General features: G+C 47.7%; 1 protein-coding gene across 1 annotated transcript in view; it reads right to left on the bottom strand.

Annotated features, from left to right (window-relative positions):
• The window catches only part of psda (pleckstrin and Sec7 domain containing a), an 80266-nt gene that overhangs the window by 55791 nt on the left and 7141 nt on the right, over nucleotides 1–17334 (bottom strand). The window contains exons 2-7 of the mRNA XM_061744816.1: nucleotides 13701–15746; nucleotides 10437–10539; nucleotides 9126–9406; nucleotides 8084–8376; nucleotides 2018–2252; nucleotides 665–957 (exon numbers count right to left, since the gene is read on the bottom strand). Coding sequence (XP_061600800.1) covers nucleotides 665–957; nucleotides 2018–2252; nucleotides 8084–8376; nucleotides 9126–9406; nucleotides 10437–10539; nucleotides 13701–15599 — 3104 coding nt within the window. The 5' untranslated portion in view covers nucleotides 15600–15746. The remainder of the gene's footprint in view (nucleotides 1–664; nucleotides 958–2017; nucleotides 2253–8083; nucleotides 8377–9125; nucleotides 9407–10436; nucleotides 10540–13700; nucleotides 15747–17334) is intronic.

A 17334-nucleotide genomic window follows, 5' to 3' on the forward strand; every position in this document is an offset into this window, starting at 1 on the left:
GAATAAATTAGTCAGGAGTGAACAGAACCTGATGACTTTTCTCTGGACTCGCAATTAAACGTTTACTATCCAATGATCTGAATCAGAGGTTTTAACTGGTTTTGTCCCAGTCCCACCATTAGAACCAGGAAGAGACTCGGGGACAAACTGCTTTTGGGGATGTTTGTTTTATTTTGCACCTTGATTTTAAATAAGAGTACGGGCCTATAGAGGATATTTATTTGCATCAGTGTCTATTTTTATTTGCACCTTTTGCTATAAATAAAAAAACAAAAAACAGTAGATGAAAAATGAAAAATGAACAATAGGAAGCCAAAAGGGCTTATAATATTACAAAGTTCACTCTCACTCATTTGACATCATTTGGATGGGTAAATTATTCACAAAAATGAATAGTAAATGGAAAATAAATTGAGTCTAAATAAATATATTTTTTTTAAATTATTAGTTTTCCATTTACAATTTCACGAACCACCTGCAATACCGACACAGACCACCGGAGGGCAATCCCTGGTCTGGAGAACAAACGGGTTTAAAGGTAACAAGGCCACTGGTCCTGGGTTCTGGCTTCAGCCGGACTGAACCGGACCAGAACCAGACTGATCCGGACCTGCCGGGCCTCCCAGACCCCCTCCCCCTCGTGTGGCCCGCGGGCCGGACTCACCTGACACCAGGGTGCAGCGCCGGCACCGAGCTGGCCTTCCTGAACCCGTCCTTGAGGATGGAGCGGCGCCAGGCCTCCTTCTCCGACCGGGACCGGGCCGGGGGGCTGGAGTCGTCGTGGTGCCGGGGCCGTAGGCCCAGCGGGCCCCCCAGGCCCCCCAGGCCCCCCAGGCCGGGCCCAGACCCGCTCAGGGCCAGCTCGGACCGGGACAGCTCCGAGGGCCCGGCCGGGTCCAGACGGCCCAGCGGGGCGAAGCTCAGCTCTATCTGCTTGGCGCTGGCGCAGATCTGGCTCTGGGGACAGAACCGGGACAGAATTATTATTAGTTATTAGTTTATTTGCACATAAAGATATGCAACAGTTTTAAAAAGTACAGACGAACAGTAAAGTGTGCAAAAATTCATCTTCAAATTCATCTGATTGGTCCATATGTGATAGTTCCTACTTTCTGCTATAACTTTTGAATGGTTTGACATAAAGAGTCGTGGTGGTGTCATCGGACTCAGTTTTGAGTCCTTGACCTTTATTGGTGAAAATTGCACGAGCGAGGGCCCGTTCATCCGTTCATTGCTGCTTGCAGCTTTAATTATTATTATTATTTTAGTTATTAGTTTATTTGCACATAAAGATATACAACCGTTTTAAAAAGTACAGACAAACAGTATGTAGAAGAAAAAAAAGGAAATAAAAAAGAAATACAATATATCAGAAAATGTGCAGGAGGAACCAGAAAACCTCATAAGGGCTCGTCGATGTTTCCTCCTGTAGAAAAACTAACAATATCTACGGAAATATGTAAAACACAGGACAACTAAGGAAAATAAGTTAAATTACTGGAAAACAAAAACAGGGATCTAATGAGGGAGAAGTTCTGGAAATGAAAGGTTAAGCTTTGCTAACTTGGAATAGTAAAAATGTTGTGATTTGTTTTCTGAAAGTATTTGTAGTCGAGCGTTCTCTAATACGGTGGTAAGATGTTCCAATAAAGAGAAACTCTGAATCTAGTTGAAAATTGGGAAAAAGTCGTCCTGAAAAAGGTGGATGGAGATTGTTTGCAGACCTGGTTGTTGGAGCCAGTATGGGTGTTTGGTTTGTTTTGGTTGGAAGATTAGTTAATATATGTTTGGTTGGAAGACTAGTTCATATATGTTTGGTTGGAAGACTAGTTAATATATTTTGGTGTTACTAATAAACCAAGGGGCCACTAGGGGCAGCAATCACCTGGTAATGGGTCATGTCACACCATCAGGTATTAAATAGACACAGGTGTGTTTTGGACCAACACAGAGAGAATAACGTTCCTTACCGCACGTTAAACCACATTTTAATCAAATGTTATTCGGCCCCCCCTACCTGGATCTCGGGCGTCAGCGTGGGCAGGTCGAAGGTGAACACGGACGTGGACCCCGAGGTCAGCAGGTCCACGCTGTCCAGGCTGCTGTAGCTCGTCCCCTTGGCCCGGTGAGACTCCATGATGCTCTCAAAGTGTCGGCTGAAGGAGTCCAAGCTGTCCGAGGGCCGGCGGGGGCCCCCCACCGGCACCGGGGACTTCAGGCCCCCGTGGGGCTCCGGGGAAAGGCCCAACGTCCTGGTGGGGGAAAGAGACTTCAGGGTTACTTCTTGGGGTAACTGTACCAAATATTAATGTCCATGGACCACTGGTTCTTGGTAACTGTACCAAATATTAATGTCCATGGACCAATGGTTCTTGGTAACTGTACCAAATATTAATGTCCATGGACCACTGGTTCTTGGGGTAACTGTACCAAATATTAATGTCCATGGACCACTGGTTCTTGGGGTAACTGTACCAAATATTAATGTCCATGGACCACTGGTTCTTGGTAACTGTACCAAATATTAATGTCCATGGACCACTGGTTCATGGTAACTGTACCAAATATTAATGTCCATGGACCACTGGTTCATGGTAACTGTACCAAATATTAATGTCCATGGACCACTGGTTCTTGGGGTAATTGTACCAAATATTAATGTCCATGGACCACTGGTTCTTGGTAACTGTACCAAATATTAATGTCCATGGACCACTGGTTCTTGGGGTAACTGTACCAAATATTAATGTCCATGGACCACTGGTTCTTGGTAACTGTACCAAATATTAATGTCCATGGACCACTGGTTCTTGGTAACTGTACCAAATATTAATGTCCATGGACCACTGGTTCTTGGTAACTGTACCAAATATTAATGTCCATGGACCACTGGTTCTTGGGGTAACTGTACCAAATATTAATGTCCATGGACCACTGGTTCTTGGTAACTGTACCAAATATTAATGTCCATGGACCACTGGTTCTTGGGGTAACTGTACCAAATATTAATGTCCATGGACCACTGGTTCTTGGTAACTGTACCAAATATTAATGTCCATGGACCACTGGTTCTTGGTAACTGTACCAAATATTAATGTCTATGGACCACTGGTTCTTGGTAACTGTACCAAATATTAATGTCCATGGACCACTGGTTCTTGGTAACTGTACCAAATATTAATGTCCATGGACCACTGGTTCTTGGTAACTGTACCAAATATTAATGTCCATGGACCACTGGTTCTTGGTAACTGTACCAAATATTAATGTCCATGGACCACTGGTTCTTGGTAACTGTACCAAATATTAATGTCCATGGACCACTGGTTCTTGGTAACTGTACCAAATATTAATGTCCATGGACCACTGGTTCTTGGTAACTGTACCAAATATTAATGTCCATGGACCACTGGTTCTTGGTAACTGTACCAAATATTAATGTCCATGGACCACTGGTTCTTGGTAACTGTTCCAAATATTAATGTCCATGGACCACTGGTTCTTGGTAACTGTACCAAATATTAATGTCCATGGACCACTGGTTCTTGGGGTAACTGTACCAAATATTAATGTCCATGGACCACTGGTTCTTGGTAACTGTACCAAATATTAATGTCCATGGACCACTGGTTCTTGGTAACTGTACCAAATATTAATGTCCATGGACCACTGGTTCTTGGTAACTGTACCAAATATTAATGTCCATGGACCACTGGTTCTTGGGGTAACTGTACCAAATATTAATGTCCATGGACCACTGGTTCTTGGTAACTGTACCAAATATTAATGTCCATGGACCACTGGTTCTTGGGGTAATTGTACCAAATATGAATGTCCATGGACCACTGGTATTTGGTAACTGTACCAAATATTAATGTCCATGGACCACTGGTTCTTGGGGTAATTGTACCAAATATTAATGTCCATGGACCACTGGTTCTTGGTAACTGTACCAAATATTAATGTCCATGGACCACTGGTTCTTGATAACTGTACCAAATATTAATGTCCATGAACCACTGGTTCTTGGTAATTGTACCAAATATTAATGTCCATGGACCACTGGTTCTTGGGGTAACTGTACCAAATATTAATGTCCATGGACCACTGGTTCTTGGTAACTGTACCAAATATTAATGTCCATGGACCACTGGTTCTTGGGGTAACTGTACCAAATATTAATGTCCATGGACCACTGGTTCTTGGTAACTGTACCAAATATTAATGTCCATGGACCACTGGTTCTTGGTAACTGTACCAAATATTAATGTCCATGGACCACTGGTTCTTGGGGTAACTGTACCAAATATTAATGTCCATGGACCACTGGTTCTTGGTAACTGTACCAAATATTAATGTCCATGGACCACTGGTTCTTGGTAACTGTACCAAATATTAATGTCCATGGACCACTGGTTCTTGGGGTAACTGTACCAAATATTAATGTCCATGGACCACTGGTTCTTGGTAACTGTACCAAATATTAATGTCCATGGACCACTGGTTCTTGGTAACTGTACCAAATATTAATGTCCATGGACCACTGGTTCTTGGTAACTGTACCAAATATTAATGTCCATGGACCACTGGTTCTTGGTAACTGTACCAAATATTAATGTCCATGGACCACTGGTTCTTGGGGTAACTGTACCAAATATTAATGTCCATGGACCACTGGTTCTTGGTAACTGTACCAAATATTAATGTCCATGGACCACTGGTTCTTGGTAACTGTACCAAATATTAATGTCCATGGACCACTGGTTCTTGATAACTGTACCAAATATTAATGTCCATGAACCACTGGTTCTTGGTAATTGTACCAAATATTAATGTCCATGGACCACTGGTTCTTGGGGTAACTGTACCAAATATTAATGTCCATGGACCACTGGTTCTTGGTAACTGTACCAAATATTAATATCCATGGACCACTGGTTCTTGGGGTAACTGTACCAAATATTAATGTCCATGGACCACTGGTTCTTGGTAACTGTACCAAATATTAATGTCCATGGACCACTGGTTCTTGGGGTAATTGTACCAAATATTAATGTCCATGGACCACTGGTTCTTGGGGTAATTGTACCAAATATTAATGTCCATGGACCACTGGTTCTTGGGGTAATTGTACCAAATATTAATGTCCATGGACCACTGGTTCTTGGGGTAATTGTACCAAATATTAATGTCCATGGACCACTGGTTCTTGGGGTAATTGTACCAAATATTAATGTCCATGGACCACTGGTTCTTGGTAACTGTACCAAATATTAATGTCCATGGACCACTGGTTCTTGGTAACTGTACCAAATATTAATGTCCATGGACCACTGGTTCTTGATAACTGTACCAAATATTAATGTCCATGGACCACTGGTTCTTGGTAATTGTACCAAATATTAATGTCCATGGACCACTGGTTCTTGGGGTAATTGTACCAAATATTAATGTCCATGGACCACTGGTTCTTGGGGTAATTGTACCAAATATTAATGTCCATGAACCACTGGTTCTTGGTAATTGTACTGTGGCAGGGTGGAGGAGCTGCAGCCACTCAGGCTGATTAGGGCACAGGTGGGCCCAATCAGCCTCTCCACTCTGCCAGCCTTCATAAGGCATAGCTGCACAGCAGAAAGGTGCTGGGGAGCTGCTGTGAAGGTGCTTCTGCACTGTGTGTGGTGTTTGTGGGTAAATAAAGAGGGTCTGCATTAAACTCTGTGTCTCTCCATCCTGTCGGTCGGGCCCCGTGGCACTCACCGTGCTACATGTACCAAATATTAATGTCCATGGACCACTGGTTCTTGGGGTAACTGTACCAAATATTAATGTCCATGGACCACTGGTTCTTGGTAACTGTACCAAATATTAATATCCATGGACCACTGGTTCTTGGGGTAACTGTACCAAATATTAATGTCCATGGACCACTGGTTCTTGGGGTAATTGTACCAAATATTAATGTCCATGGACCACTGGTTCTTGGTAACTGTTCCAAATATTAATGTCCATGGACCACTGGTTCTTGGTAACTGTACCAAATATTAATGTCCATGGACCACTGGTTCTTGGTAACTGTACCAAATATTAATGTCCATGGACCACTGGTTCTTGGGGTAACTGTACCAAATATTAATGTCCATGGACCACTGGTTCTTGGTAACTGTACCAAATATTAATGTCCATGGACCACTGGTTCTTGGGGTAATTGTACCAAATATGAATGTCCATGGACCACTGGTATTTGGTAACTGTACCAAATATTAATGTCCATGGACCACTGGTTCTTGGGGTAATTGTACCAAATATTAATGTCCATGGACCACTGGTTCTTGGTAACTGTACCAAATATTAATGTCCATGGACCACTGGTTCTTGATAACTGTACCAAATATTAATGTCCATGAACCACTGGTTCTTGGTAATTGTACCAAATATTAATGTCCATGGACCACTGGTTCTTGGGGTAACTGTACCAAATATAAATGTCCATGGACCACTGGTTCTTGGTAACTGTACCAAATATTAATGTCCATGGACCACTGGTTCTTGGGGTAACTGTACCAAATATTAATGTCCATGGACCACTGGTTCTTGGTAACTGTACCAAATATTAATGTCCATGGACCACTGGTTCTTGGTAACTGTACCAAATATTAATGTCCATGGACCACTGGTTCTTGGGGTAACTGTACCAAATATTAATGTCCATGGACCACTGGTTCTTGGTAACTGTACCAAATATTAATGTCCATGGACCACTGGTTCTTGGTAACTGTACCAAATATTAATGTCCATGGACCACTGGTTCTTGGTAACTGTACCAAATATTAATGTCCATGGACCACTGGTTCTTGGTAACTGTACCAAATATTAATGTCCATGGACCACTGGTTCTTGGGGTAACTGTACTAAATATTAATGTCCATGGACCACTGGTTCTTGGTAACTGTACCAAATATTAATGTCCATGGACCACTGGTTCTTGGTAACTGTACCAAATATTAATGTCCATGGACCACTGGTTCTTGGTAACTGTACCAAATATTAATGTCCATGGACCACTGGTTCTTGATAACTGTACCAAATATTAATGTCCATGAACCACTGGTTCTTGGTAATTGTACCAAATATTAATGTCCATGGACCACTGGTTCTTGGGGTAACTGTACCAAATATTAATGTCCATGGACCACTGGTTCTTGGTAACTGTACCAAATATTAATATCCATGGACCACTGGTTCTTGGGGTAACTGTACCAAATATTAATGTCCATGGACCACTGGTTCTTGGTAACTGTACCAAATATTAATGTCCATGGACCACTGGTTCTTGGGGTAATTGTACCAAATATTAATGTCCATGGACCACTGGTTCTTGGGGTAATTGTACCAAATATTAATGTCCATGGACCACTGGTTCTTGGGGTAATTGTACCAAATATTAATGTCCATGGACCACTGGTTCTTGGGGTAATTGTACCAAATATTAATGTCCATGGACCACTGGTTCTTGGTAACTGTACCAAATATTAATGTCCATGGACCACTGGTTCTTGGTAACTGTACCAAATATTAATGTCCATGGACAACTGGTTCTTGGGGTAACTGTACCAAATATTAATGTCCATGGACCACTGGTTCTTGGGGTAACTGTACCAAATATTAATGTCCATGGACCACTGGTTCTTGGTAACTGTACCAAATATTAATGTCCATGGACCACTGGTTCTTGGTAACTGTACCAAATATTAATGTCCATGGACCACTGGTTCTTGGTAGCTGTACCAAATATTAATGTCCATGGACCACTGGTTCATGGTAACTGTACCAAATATTAATGTCCATGGACCACTGGTTCTTGGGGAAACTGTACGGGTCACTGTCAAGTCCAACTGATGCTAATTTAAGCCCAGAATCAGCTGTTATGGTGTTTACATGGCCGTACAAAACCGGCTTATTGCTAATATTCCGGTTAGAAAAGGGTTATTGATGCATGGAAACGTAGTCAATTATTAATACCTGTCTAATACCTCGCTTATACCTGTCTAATAGTCTAATAACCGCCGGTCCGACCCCTCACCCCTTGAGCAGCAGGCTGAAGACCTCGTCCTCCTCCCTGGTGGCCCGTTGTCTCTGCCGGTCCCCCTGCATGCGTACGCTGGCCCAGCTGACCACACCCCCCTCGTCCTCCTCTTCCTCCTCCTCCTCCTCCTCTTCCTCCCCCTCCTGGCCCCGCCCTCCCTCCTGGCCCCGCCCCCTGGACTGGGGGGAGGAGTCTGTGGGGCTGAAGCTGCAGTTTCCCAGGATGCTGCGGTTGCTGCCGAAGGCCGAGTCCGCCTCCTCGGTGGCCTCGGCTTCCTCGGCCCGCATCACCTGCAGACACGGGGACACGTTAACCTTTAACCCCGGTGACCCCAGACCTGCACACACCGGCACCACGTTAACCTTTGACCCCGGTGACCCCAGACCTGCACACACGGCACCATGTGATGAAGCATTCCAACAGCACGTGGCCCCTGCAGGGACAACGACACCTTGCAGATTGCCCCAGCCTCATACCCTGCTTGACGCATTGTCATGCAAGTTCCAGCTCCTGACGACCCCTGCAGGGACGAGGACTTGCAGGCAGCTCCAGTCTCGTTCAATGCTCAAGACATTGTCATGCAAGTTCCGGCGTCTTGCATCCCTGCCGAGACAGGCACCGTGGGAGTGGATTTGACTTCCAGCCCCTGCAGGGACGAGGACCATATATGGACTTCCTGACTACTCAGGGGTAGTCCCAAAACTGAAAGTTCACACCTGACTGTCTCTCACTTGGCTTGTTTATTCCTGTCTTTGTTGATTGAACTTTTGTATAAAAACCCTGTGGCCAGATCAATCTGGGTCAGCATTTCAACCAGACTTTGGTCTGTGTAGACGTGCTCACCGCCGGCTGAATAAAACTCACTATACCACAAAGCGGACTTCTGAACTGGTTTTGATAAATTCCTCAACACACGTTAACCTTTGACCCCCAGACCTGCACACACGGCACTACGTTAACCTTTGACCCCGGTGACCCCCAGACCTGCACACACGGGGACCACGTTAACCTTTGACCCCCCCTGACCCCTGACCCCCACCTCGTCCAGGTCCGTCTCCCGGTAGCAGCGCAGCGGCACGGCGTCCAGATCCGTCTCCGAGTATTTGAGCGAGCGGCGGATGATGCCGGTCTTGGGGGCGGGGCCTCGGGGGGCGGGGCCTCGGCCGGGCGTCACCAGCTCCACCTCCACCTGCCGGACCTCGTAATGCGACACCCTGGGAGCCTCCGGGTCCCGCCCGCTCCTCTGATAGGCCGGCGTCAGGCGGAGCGAGGCGGGGGGGGCGGGGCTTCGGGAGGGGCTGGCGTCGAGCGACGAGGTTCCTGCAAGACAAACCGGACAGTTGTCACGGCGACGGAAATACTGGTAGAGGATTTAAATCAGCGTGTCTGCAGGTTGGACCAAGTTAAATTTAAGACTTTTTAAAACCATTTTCAAACAAAATTTAAGACCAAAAAGACATTTTGAACCAAATGTCCAGAGAAACTGGAAATTTCAAGCCATTTGTCGCTAAATTTACCATATACAATTTGCTTGTCTCGTCTCCAGACTACTAGGACTAATAAATCCAGCGCCGAGGTCGAGGTTGCCAGATCTGACAGGTTCCAGCGCAAACGCGACGTAAAACCCAAATAATGAAAAACCAGCTCGAATCATTCTCTATGTTAAAACCAACAATTATTACATGAGGAATAAGCAAATGAAGCTTCACAACACCACTAAACAGCCAAAAAAGTTCAGGCTCCAAATAAAGACTACAATTAAATTGAGTATATTAAAGCAACTATAATATCTGTGAGTTTATTGTGTAAGTTTCTACTTTTCTCTGCCATAATAGAAACTTTTTTCTTAATAATTTCTGCTAAATATTTAGTAAAAAACAGGAAAAGCAGCCTAGATTTTATCAACCCACCCAGTCTGGTATTTTTCAGCCCAATTGTGCTGAAACCCGCCCAACCTGGCAACCCTGACTGAGGCGTCGAACAACTGGAAACAGGTTTATTTCTCCTCAAAACTATTTAATTTTAATACATTTTTCATTTTCAAAGTGTAAGAAAACGTTTTAATGATGACCGGATAAACTCCCTCTCAAGTTAAGATTCTAAAATTAAGACCCTTGGATTGAGATTTAAGACAAATTAAGAAATTTAAAGGCCTTTTTTTAGGAAAGTGGAATTTAAGACTTTTTAAGACTTTTTCATTTAATTTTTCCATTTTTATGGGCTGTGGTACCAACATATCATCAGGGGCCACAAGAGGCCACCATAGGCTATCAAGGGCCACCAGAGTTTACTGCAGGGTACCAGGGACCTCCAGGGGCCACCAGGGGCCACCAGAGGCCACACTTCCTACCTCTGCTGCGGCGAGCGTCGTCCGGGCCCCCGAACAGGAACTCCCACTTGGCGCGGGCGATCCTCTGCTGGCGCGACGCCGCGGTTAGCGCCGAGCCGTCAGCCTGCAGAACAAGAAAATCAGGTTTTTCCAACGAAATGGATCAAAAACATCAAGAAGGAACTTTTACGTTCAACTAAACTGTCATTTACTGCGATTTATAGTATTTTGCTGTTTCTTTTTTATAAACAAAACTTTATTGAAAATATATAAACTCTCAAAGAATATAATAGACAAATATCAATTTAATTGCAAAATGAAAAGAAAGGAAAATAAAAAATAAATTAGGATTCTTGTAAGGAATATAAAAAACAAAAAAACAAGGCGTTCTAAGAATTAAAAGGTGCATATGAATCATTTAAATTAACATAATGGCGCATAGAAAAGGAGAGGAATTATTAAATTAGTCTAACAGATAAAGAGCAATGTCTATACCTATTTTACTTGCATTTTTGTTTTCTACTCTTTTGAGAAAAAGACGCATTTTTGTTTCCTACTCTTTTGTGAAAAAAATGTTAAAAACGTTAATAAAACCCCGGAGGGAACGGGGGTTTACAATTTCTCCATTTGGCACAGTGAATATGGTTCTTACCCAGTAACAAAATGATATTAATAATATCAGAAACAGAAAATTCCAAATCATCCATGAAGAAAATAATAAGGCTTAATTCAAAAGGCGGAACATTATTAATTTTAAGAGTTTCTGGCAGCAGACGGAGGCTGACGCACCTATTTTAACATAAATATTTAATTATTGAAGTTGGCAGCAAACGGACGGATTTTAAATAAACGTTTGAAACATTTGTTGTGGCGTAACTCCGCCCCCGTCGCCGTGGCGATCATTAGCATCATTCTGGTCCAGCTGGAAACGTCTCGGCATTGTTTCGGTCCCTAACGAGGTTTGACCTCCCACTGCTCCCGCTCACTCTGCTCTGATTGGTTCCCTAAACCAGTCATGTGACTGCAGGCTCCGCCCCTTTAATGTCTCATTTTAAACGAGATCTGGAGGCAGAAAACTGTAAAAACACCAGGAGACAGAAGAATTGAGGGCTTCTGGGAAGGATTTATTGGGATCTGGACTTTACAGGGAACCGTTACATCAGGGGTGGCCAACCAGTCAGGGGATAAGAGCAACGATTGGTTACTGTGTTACTGCAAAGAGCCACATCAACTACCCATGATCCTTCACTCCATCAACTACCCATGATCCTTCACTCCCTGCTCTCTCTGAGACATAAAAATACCATTAGAAAACAGAAAGGTGAAATCCTGCAATCTGATTGGTTGTTAACTGTGCTATAATGATCTGATTGGTTGTTAACTGTGCTATAATGATCTGATTGGTTGTTAACTGTGCTATAATGATCTGATTGGTTGTTAACTGTGGTATAATGATCTGATTGGTTGTTAACTGTGGTATAATGATCTGATTGGTTGTTAACTGTGGTATAATGATCTGATTGGTTGTTAACTGTGGTATAATGATCTGATTGGTTGTTAACTGTGGTATAATGATCTGATTGGTTGTTAACTGTGTTATAATGATCTGATTGGTTGTTAACTGTGTTATAATGATCTGATTGGTTGTTAACTGTGGTAAAATGATCTGATTGGTTGTTAACTGTGGTATAATGATCTGATTGGTTGTTAACTGTGGTATAATGATCTGATTGGTTGTTAACTGTGGTATAATGATCTGATTGGTTGTTAACTGTGGTATAATGATCTGATTGGTTGTTAACTGTGGTATAATGATCTGATTGGTTGTTAACTGTGGTATAATGATCTGATTGGTTGTTAACTGTGGTATAATGAGCTTATACCACGGCTTCTATTCTAAAGCCTCACCACAGCAGATCATTCCACGTCAGGGAAGCAACAATGTTTCCATGACAACAACCAACTGGTACAGATTATTGACGGTTACAGCAGGTAGAAAAAAGTAGCTGGTGTTAAAGTTTATTTTGTATTTTCGCTAACATTAATGAGTCATGTTGAGGGTAAACGTTGATCTCCGGGGAGGAGCTAACGTTAGCGGGGAGGAGCTAACGTTAGCGGGGAGGAGCTAACGTTAGCGGGGAGGAGCTAACGTTAGTGGGGAGGAGCTAACGTTAGCGGGGAGGAGCTAACGTTAGTGGGGAGGAGCTAATGTTAGCGGGGAGGAGCTAACGTTAGCGGGGAGGAGCTAACGATGGATGATGGATGGAGGAGTTCCTGTCTCCGACATGCGGAGCTATCTGGAGACTATTGTTTTACACAGTGGGATATTTTTACTGGATAATATGTATTTCTGATTAATTAAAAACTACATACAATAGATTGTGTATTCATCTTTCATATTTACATTATTGGTAACCGTTTTATAAATGCAACACATCACTTGTCGTCGGGCCGGAGACGCCGCTCAGCTGTGATATAATGAGCGTAAACCACGGCCTGCCGGGATGACTTGCATTCATTTTTTCTCTGCCATTTTGAGAGTGGATTTTTTTCCCTCCAAGTCATTTCTGTCACAAACACGAGCGCTAGCGCCCGTATGGTTCAACGGGTTGAGCAGTAACTTATGTAAACCTTCCCCTGTACAGCGACGCGGGTTCGATTTCAGTCGCGGCATATGTTGCCCCCACTGTCTGTCTTTCACTGCACCATCAAATAAAGTCGCAAAAGTTGCATGACACCGGGAAAAGAGCCGCATGACACCGGGAAAAGAGTCGCATGACACCGGGAAAAGAGCCGCATGACACCGGGAAAAGAGCCGCATGACACCGGGAAAAGAGCCGCATGACACCGGGAAAAGAGCCGCATTACACCAGGAAAAGAGCCGCATTACACCGGGAAAAGAGTTGCATGACACCGGGAAAAGAGCCGCATGACACCAGGAAAAGAGCCGCATGACACCGGGAAAAGAGTTGCATGACACCGAGCAAAGAGCCGCATGACACCGAGCAAAGAGCCGCATGACACCAGGAAAAGAGCCGCATGACACCGGGAAAAGAGCCGCATGACACCGGGAAAAGAGCCGCATGACTCCAGGAAAAGAGCCGCATGACACCAGGAAAAGAGCCGCATGACACCGGGCAATGTGGCTCGCGAGCCGCGGGTTGGCCACCCCTGCGCTACAGGGAACTGCTACAGGGAACCCTACAGGGAACCGCTACAGGGAACCGCTACAGGGAACCGCTACAGGGAACACAACCAAACACAATCAAGACCGTCCCAGCCGACCTGCGTCCCAGAACCGTCGGCCGTGGCGTCGTGGCTGGACTGGCTCCAGGGGTCAGGGGTCAGACTCCCGTCTCTGAGGCTCCCCGTCACCCCGCTGGAGGTCTGGGAGGGCGACCCGGCCCCCCCGCCGGGATCCTGGGCCTCCCCCCGGCCGTTCAAGGTGCCCGGAACGGGCTGCCCCTGGTACCCGAGCCCCTGGTGCCCCTGGTACCCCGGGGAGAACGGGCAAGGCTTCTCTTCGGAGGGTCCCCCTCCCTCCCGGGTCGTTCCCGGTCCCCTCCAGTCCTGCGGGGTCCTGCAGGTCCAGCTCAGGTCCTGCAGGGCCTCGGTGCTGGACAGGTGTCTCCGGTCCCCGGCCGGTACCAGGTTCCCGGTGTACTGTGCCGGCTGGTACCGGTGCAGCGAGGCCAGGTCTCTGGTGGGGGAAGAAGGGGTCCGTTTGTGCCGCAGGTCCGGCGCCGATGAGTGACAGGCAGGGGGGCGGGTCCACCGGGCCGCCAGGGCCGGGGACGCCGGGCCGGACGGGCCCCCGAGGGGGGAGATTTGTCCTGGTTTGGTGGTTTCTGCTCCCCTGCCGTCGCTGTGGTCGTCCAGCTGAGGCTCAAGGGCACTTCGGCAGTGAGCGGGACCGAACGGGTTTGGACTCTCGGACCTCGGCAGCTCGGCGTGGGACGAAGCCGGAGAGACGGCGCCGGGCAGGTCAGGGTTCGGGGACGGGGACGGGGAGGCGCTGGTTCGGTCGCTGAGGAGACTTTCCACGCTGGTTCTGCTGTTCCACCCGCCGGCCGGGACCTGGACCTGCAGCTGGTTCTGGACCGGGACCTGGACCTGGACCTGGACCTGGTGCTGGACCTGGTGCTGGATGTCCGTGGGCCTCCCGGCGTGTAGCGGCGGGTGGAACCGGCTGGAACCGGACCGTGCCGAGCTCAGCGCCGGTGTGGAAGTCGCCGCGTACAAGGACTGGTTGTACAGGTGGTCGGAGCCGGGGCTTCTGGGTAATCCGTTCATGGATCCGCGGCAGAGCTGCCGGTCCAGGTCCAGGAGCTGGGCCCGGGAGGGCAGGGTGCAGTGGGACGGCACCGGGGACCCCCCGGGGGACCCGCCCAGGGACCGGCTGCGGGGGGACGGACCCTGGTGGTTCCGTGGACCGTAGCTTCCTCCGAACCTCCGCCGGAGCTCCGGGGACCCGAACTCGTCCAGGGCCCGGCTGGTGGCGCTGTGGGCCTCCAGGGCCGTCCTATGGGCGCCGGACCGGCCCGGGGGGGGGTGTCTCCGGGACGGGTCCCCCTCCTGGAACCAGGCCGGGTCACTGGTCCTCTGGTGCAGGTGGGCGGCCCGCCGGGGGTCCGTTAGCCCGTTAGCGCACAGCGAGCAGCGGCGCGCGGCCGCGCTCTGGACGCTGGACTTCTCTATGAACCCGAAGGAAACCACCGACGTCCTGCCGTCCTCGTCCTCGCCGGGCCGGAGGCTCGAGCTGAGTCTCCCGGAGAAGGACGGGGACACGGAGCCCCGTCCCGGGTCCGGGGAGACGGGGCCGGGTCCCGCTGGGCCGGCAGGACCCGGATTGTTGGGGGTCTTGGGGGCGAAGACCTCCAGTAAGTGGCCGAAGCTGTCGAACAGGTCCTGGCTCTGGAAGGGGGACGGGGACCGGCCGGGGTCCAGCTGGAAGCTGACGGAGTGGCGGGACGAGGGCTTGGGGGACGGCAGGCTGAGGTAGCGGTCCCCGCCGGCCGGGGGGGGCTCCGGGGGCCGGGCCGGGCCGGAGCGGGCCAGGACGTCCGGACACGGCAGCATCAGGTGGGCGGAGCCTCCGTCTCCTCGGCCCAGCAGCTTCTCATCCTCCTCGGAGACGGACCGCACCTCCACGTACAGGTGCAGCACCTTCCCTGCCTGGGACATGATTGCTGCTGCTGGGACTGGGTCTGGGGACCCGGGCTAGGCAGGCAGGGGGTCCCTGGACCCCCCAGGACCCAGCTAGGGGGTCAGAGAGTCTGGACTGGGGGTCAGAGGGGGGGCCGGAGTATTTGATCCATCCTCTACTCAAACCTGCAGCAGAAGAAGAGAGAGACAGAATCAGTCTGATGTTCATCTGAAGCATCTTGGACAATTAGATTGTTGAAGATCTTTCACGACATCATTCATTCAGCATTCAGCAGCAAACATCCCCATAACACCAGCCACAGCTCAGTTCTGAGTCCAGCCTCGATTTCTTAACGTTGACCACATGGTTTGTAACTAAGGAACCTCCAAACTGACTCAAAGTCCCAGCAGGTTTTGCATTTACGGCCCTTCGGTGATAAGGAATAGCTCCCTCATTGTGCATAGACCCCCAGGAGGCCACAGTGCCACCTTTAGCATGAAGAGCTACTAGCTATGGGCCATGTCTATTATCGTGCCTGAAGAATCGTCTGGTTGCCGTGGCAACCACAGTCTGCAGCGCTGCGAACAGTGACCTGCCAACGATCTGAGCCCCAGAAGAGCCGAACCAGGAACCCTTGCTGCCCGGACGACGTGAACGCCTTCGGACCGACCTGGAGCTGGAGGAGGCCCAGCTGCTGTACCCATAATGCACCACTCATGAGGCCGCGACTTCGTGGCGCTCGAAACCCGGAGACTGTTGGGGGGGGGCTGATAAGAGGGGGGGGCCGAGGAAGGCGTTGACTATGAAGGGAGGTGTATTTATCATTGTGTCTGTGTGTGTAGCGGTAAGTCCGTGAACTTCGCTCAGAGCTGCTCCTCAGCCAATGTCCTTGATGTTATCAGACGGCTCGGTCAGTTCTGAAACAGGTCCACAGATGTTCCTGAGAGAGGGGAGGGTTAGTGGGGGCAGAGTCATTTGTTTACATTCCACCAGGGAGATTGTGACCAGAGCGATCGGCCAAACCGCTCTGTCAAGGCCAGATTATAGAATCAACAATTATATTGCAAAAACAGGCAGCCTCAGTAATTTTCCGTCTGCCTTTAGTCTCTGGTTCATCAATGGCGACTCCAATCAGACGAATTTGTGATCAATTTTCGCCAAGCCGAGCTTCCAACTTCTCCAAGGTCTTATCCATCTTGCCAATGAGCTCAAAGACGCCGCCAGCCTGCGATTCTGTTCAAGAATCACATCCAGCTTACGGCTTTGCTCCCCCAACGTTAAAGTCTGAGTGTTGGTCACCTTGCTTGTCCCTTCAGCCACGTCCGGCAGCTCTGAAAGAGCCAGAACAGCTGTCGACGACTTACGCGTTTGTCGGTAGACCAGGAATCCCCCTCCTCCTATCAAGGGGATAATCAAGAGAAATCCTGCTATCATAAATCCAATTATGAAGCATCTTCAACGTCCTCGACAGACAGAATCGCCAAACACAACGGTTTCCAGTTCCTCATGTCCCAGTTGGATGACCAGAGCTACATGTGAAGTTAGCTGGCACGTATGGAATAACAGCTACTTTGAGACTGATTTTGCTGTTTAGTTATTATTTCCTGATAAATTCAGAGTGTGCCCTGTTGTGATTGATTCATTCTGATAAGTCATCTTCTTTATTACCGTATTGGCCCAAATATAAGACGGTGTTTTCTGCATGTAAATAAGACTGAAAAAGTGGGCGTCGTCTTCCATTCGGGGTCTAGACATTATACCATTACACCACTA

This window comes from Cololabis saira, chromosome 17, assembly GCF_033807715.1.
Source record: "Cololabis saira isolate AMF1-May2022 chromosome 17, fColSai1.1, whole genome shotgun sequence".
Classification (NCBI taxonomy): Eukaryota; Metazoa; Chordata; class Actinopteri; order Beloniformes; family Belonidae; genus Cololabis; species Cololabis saira.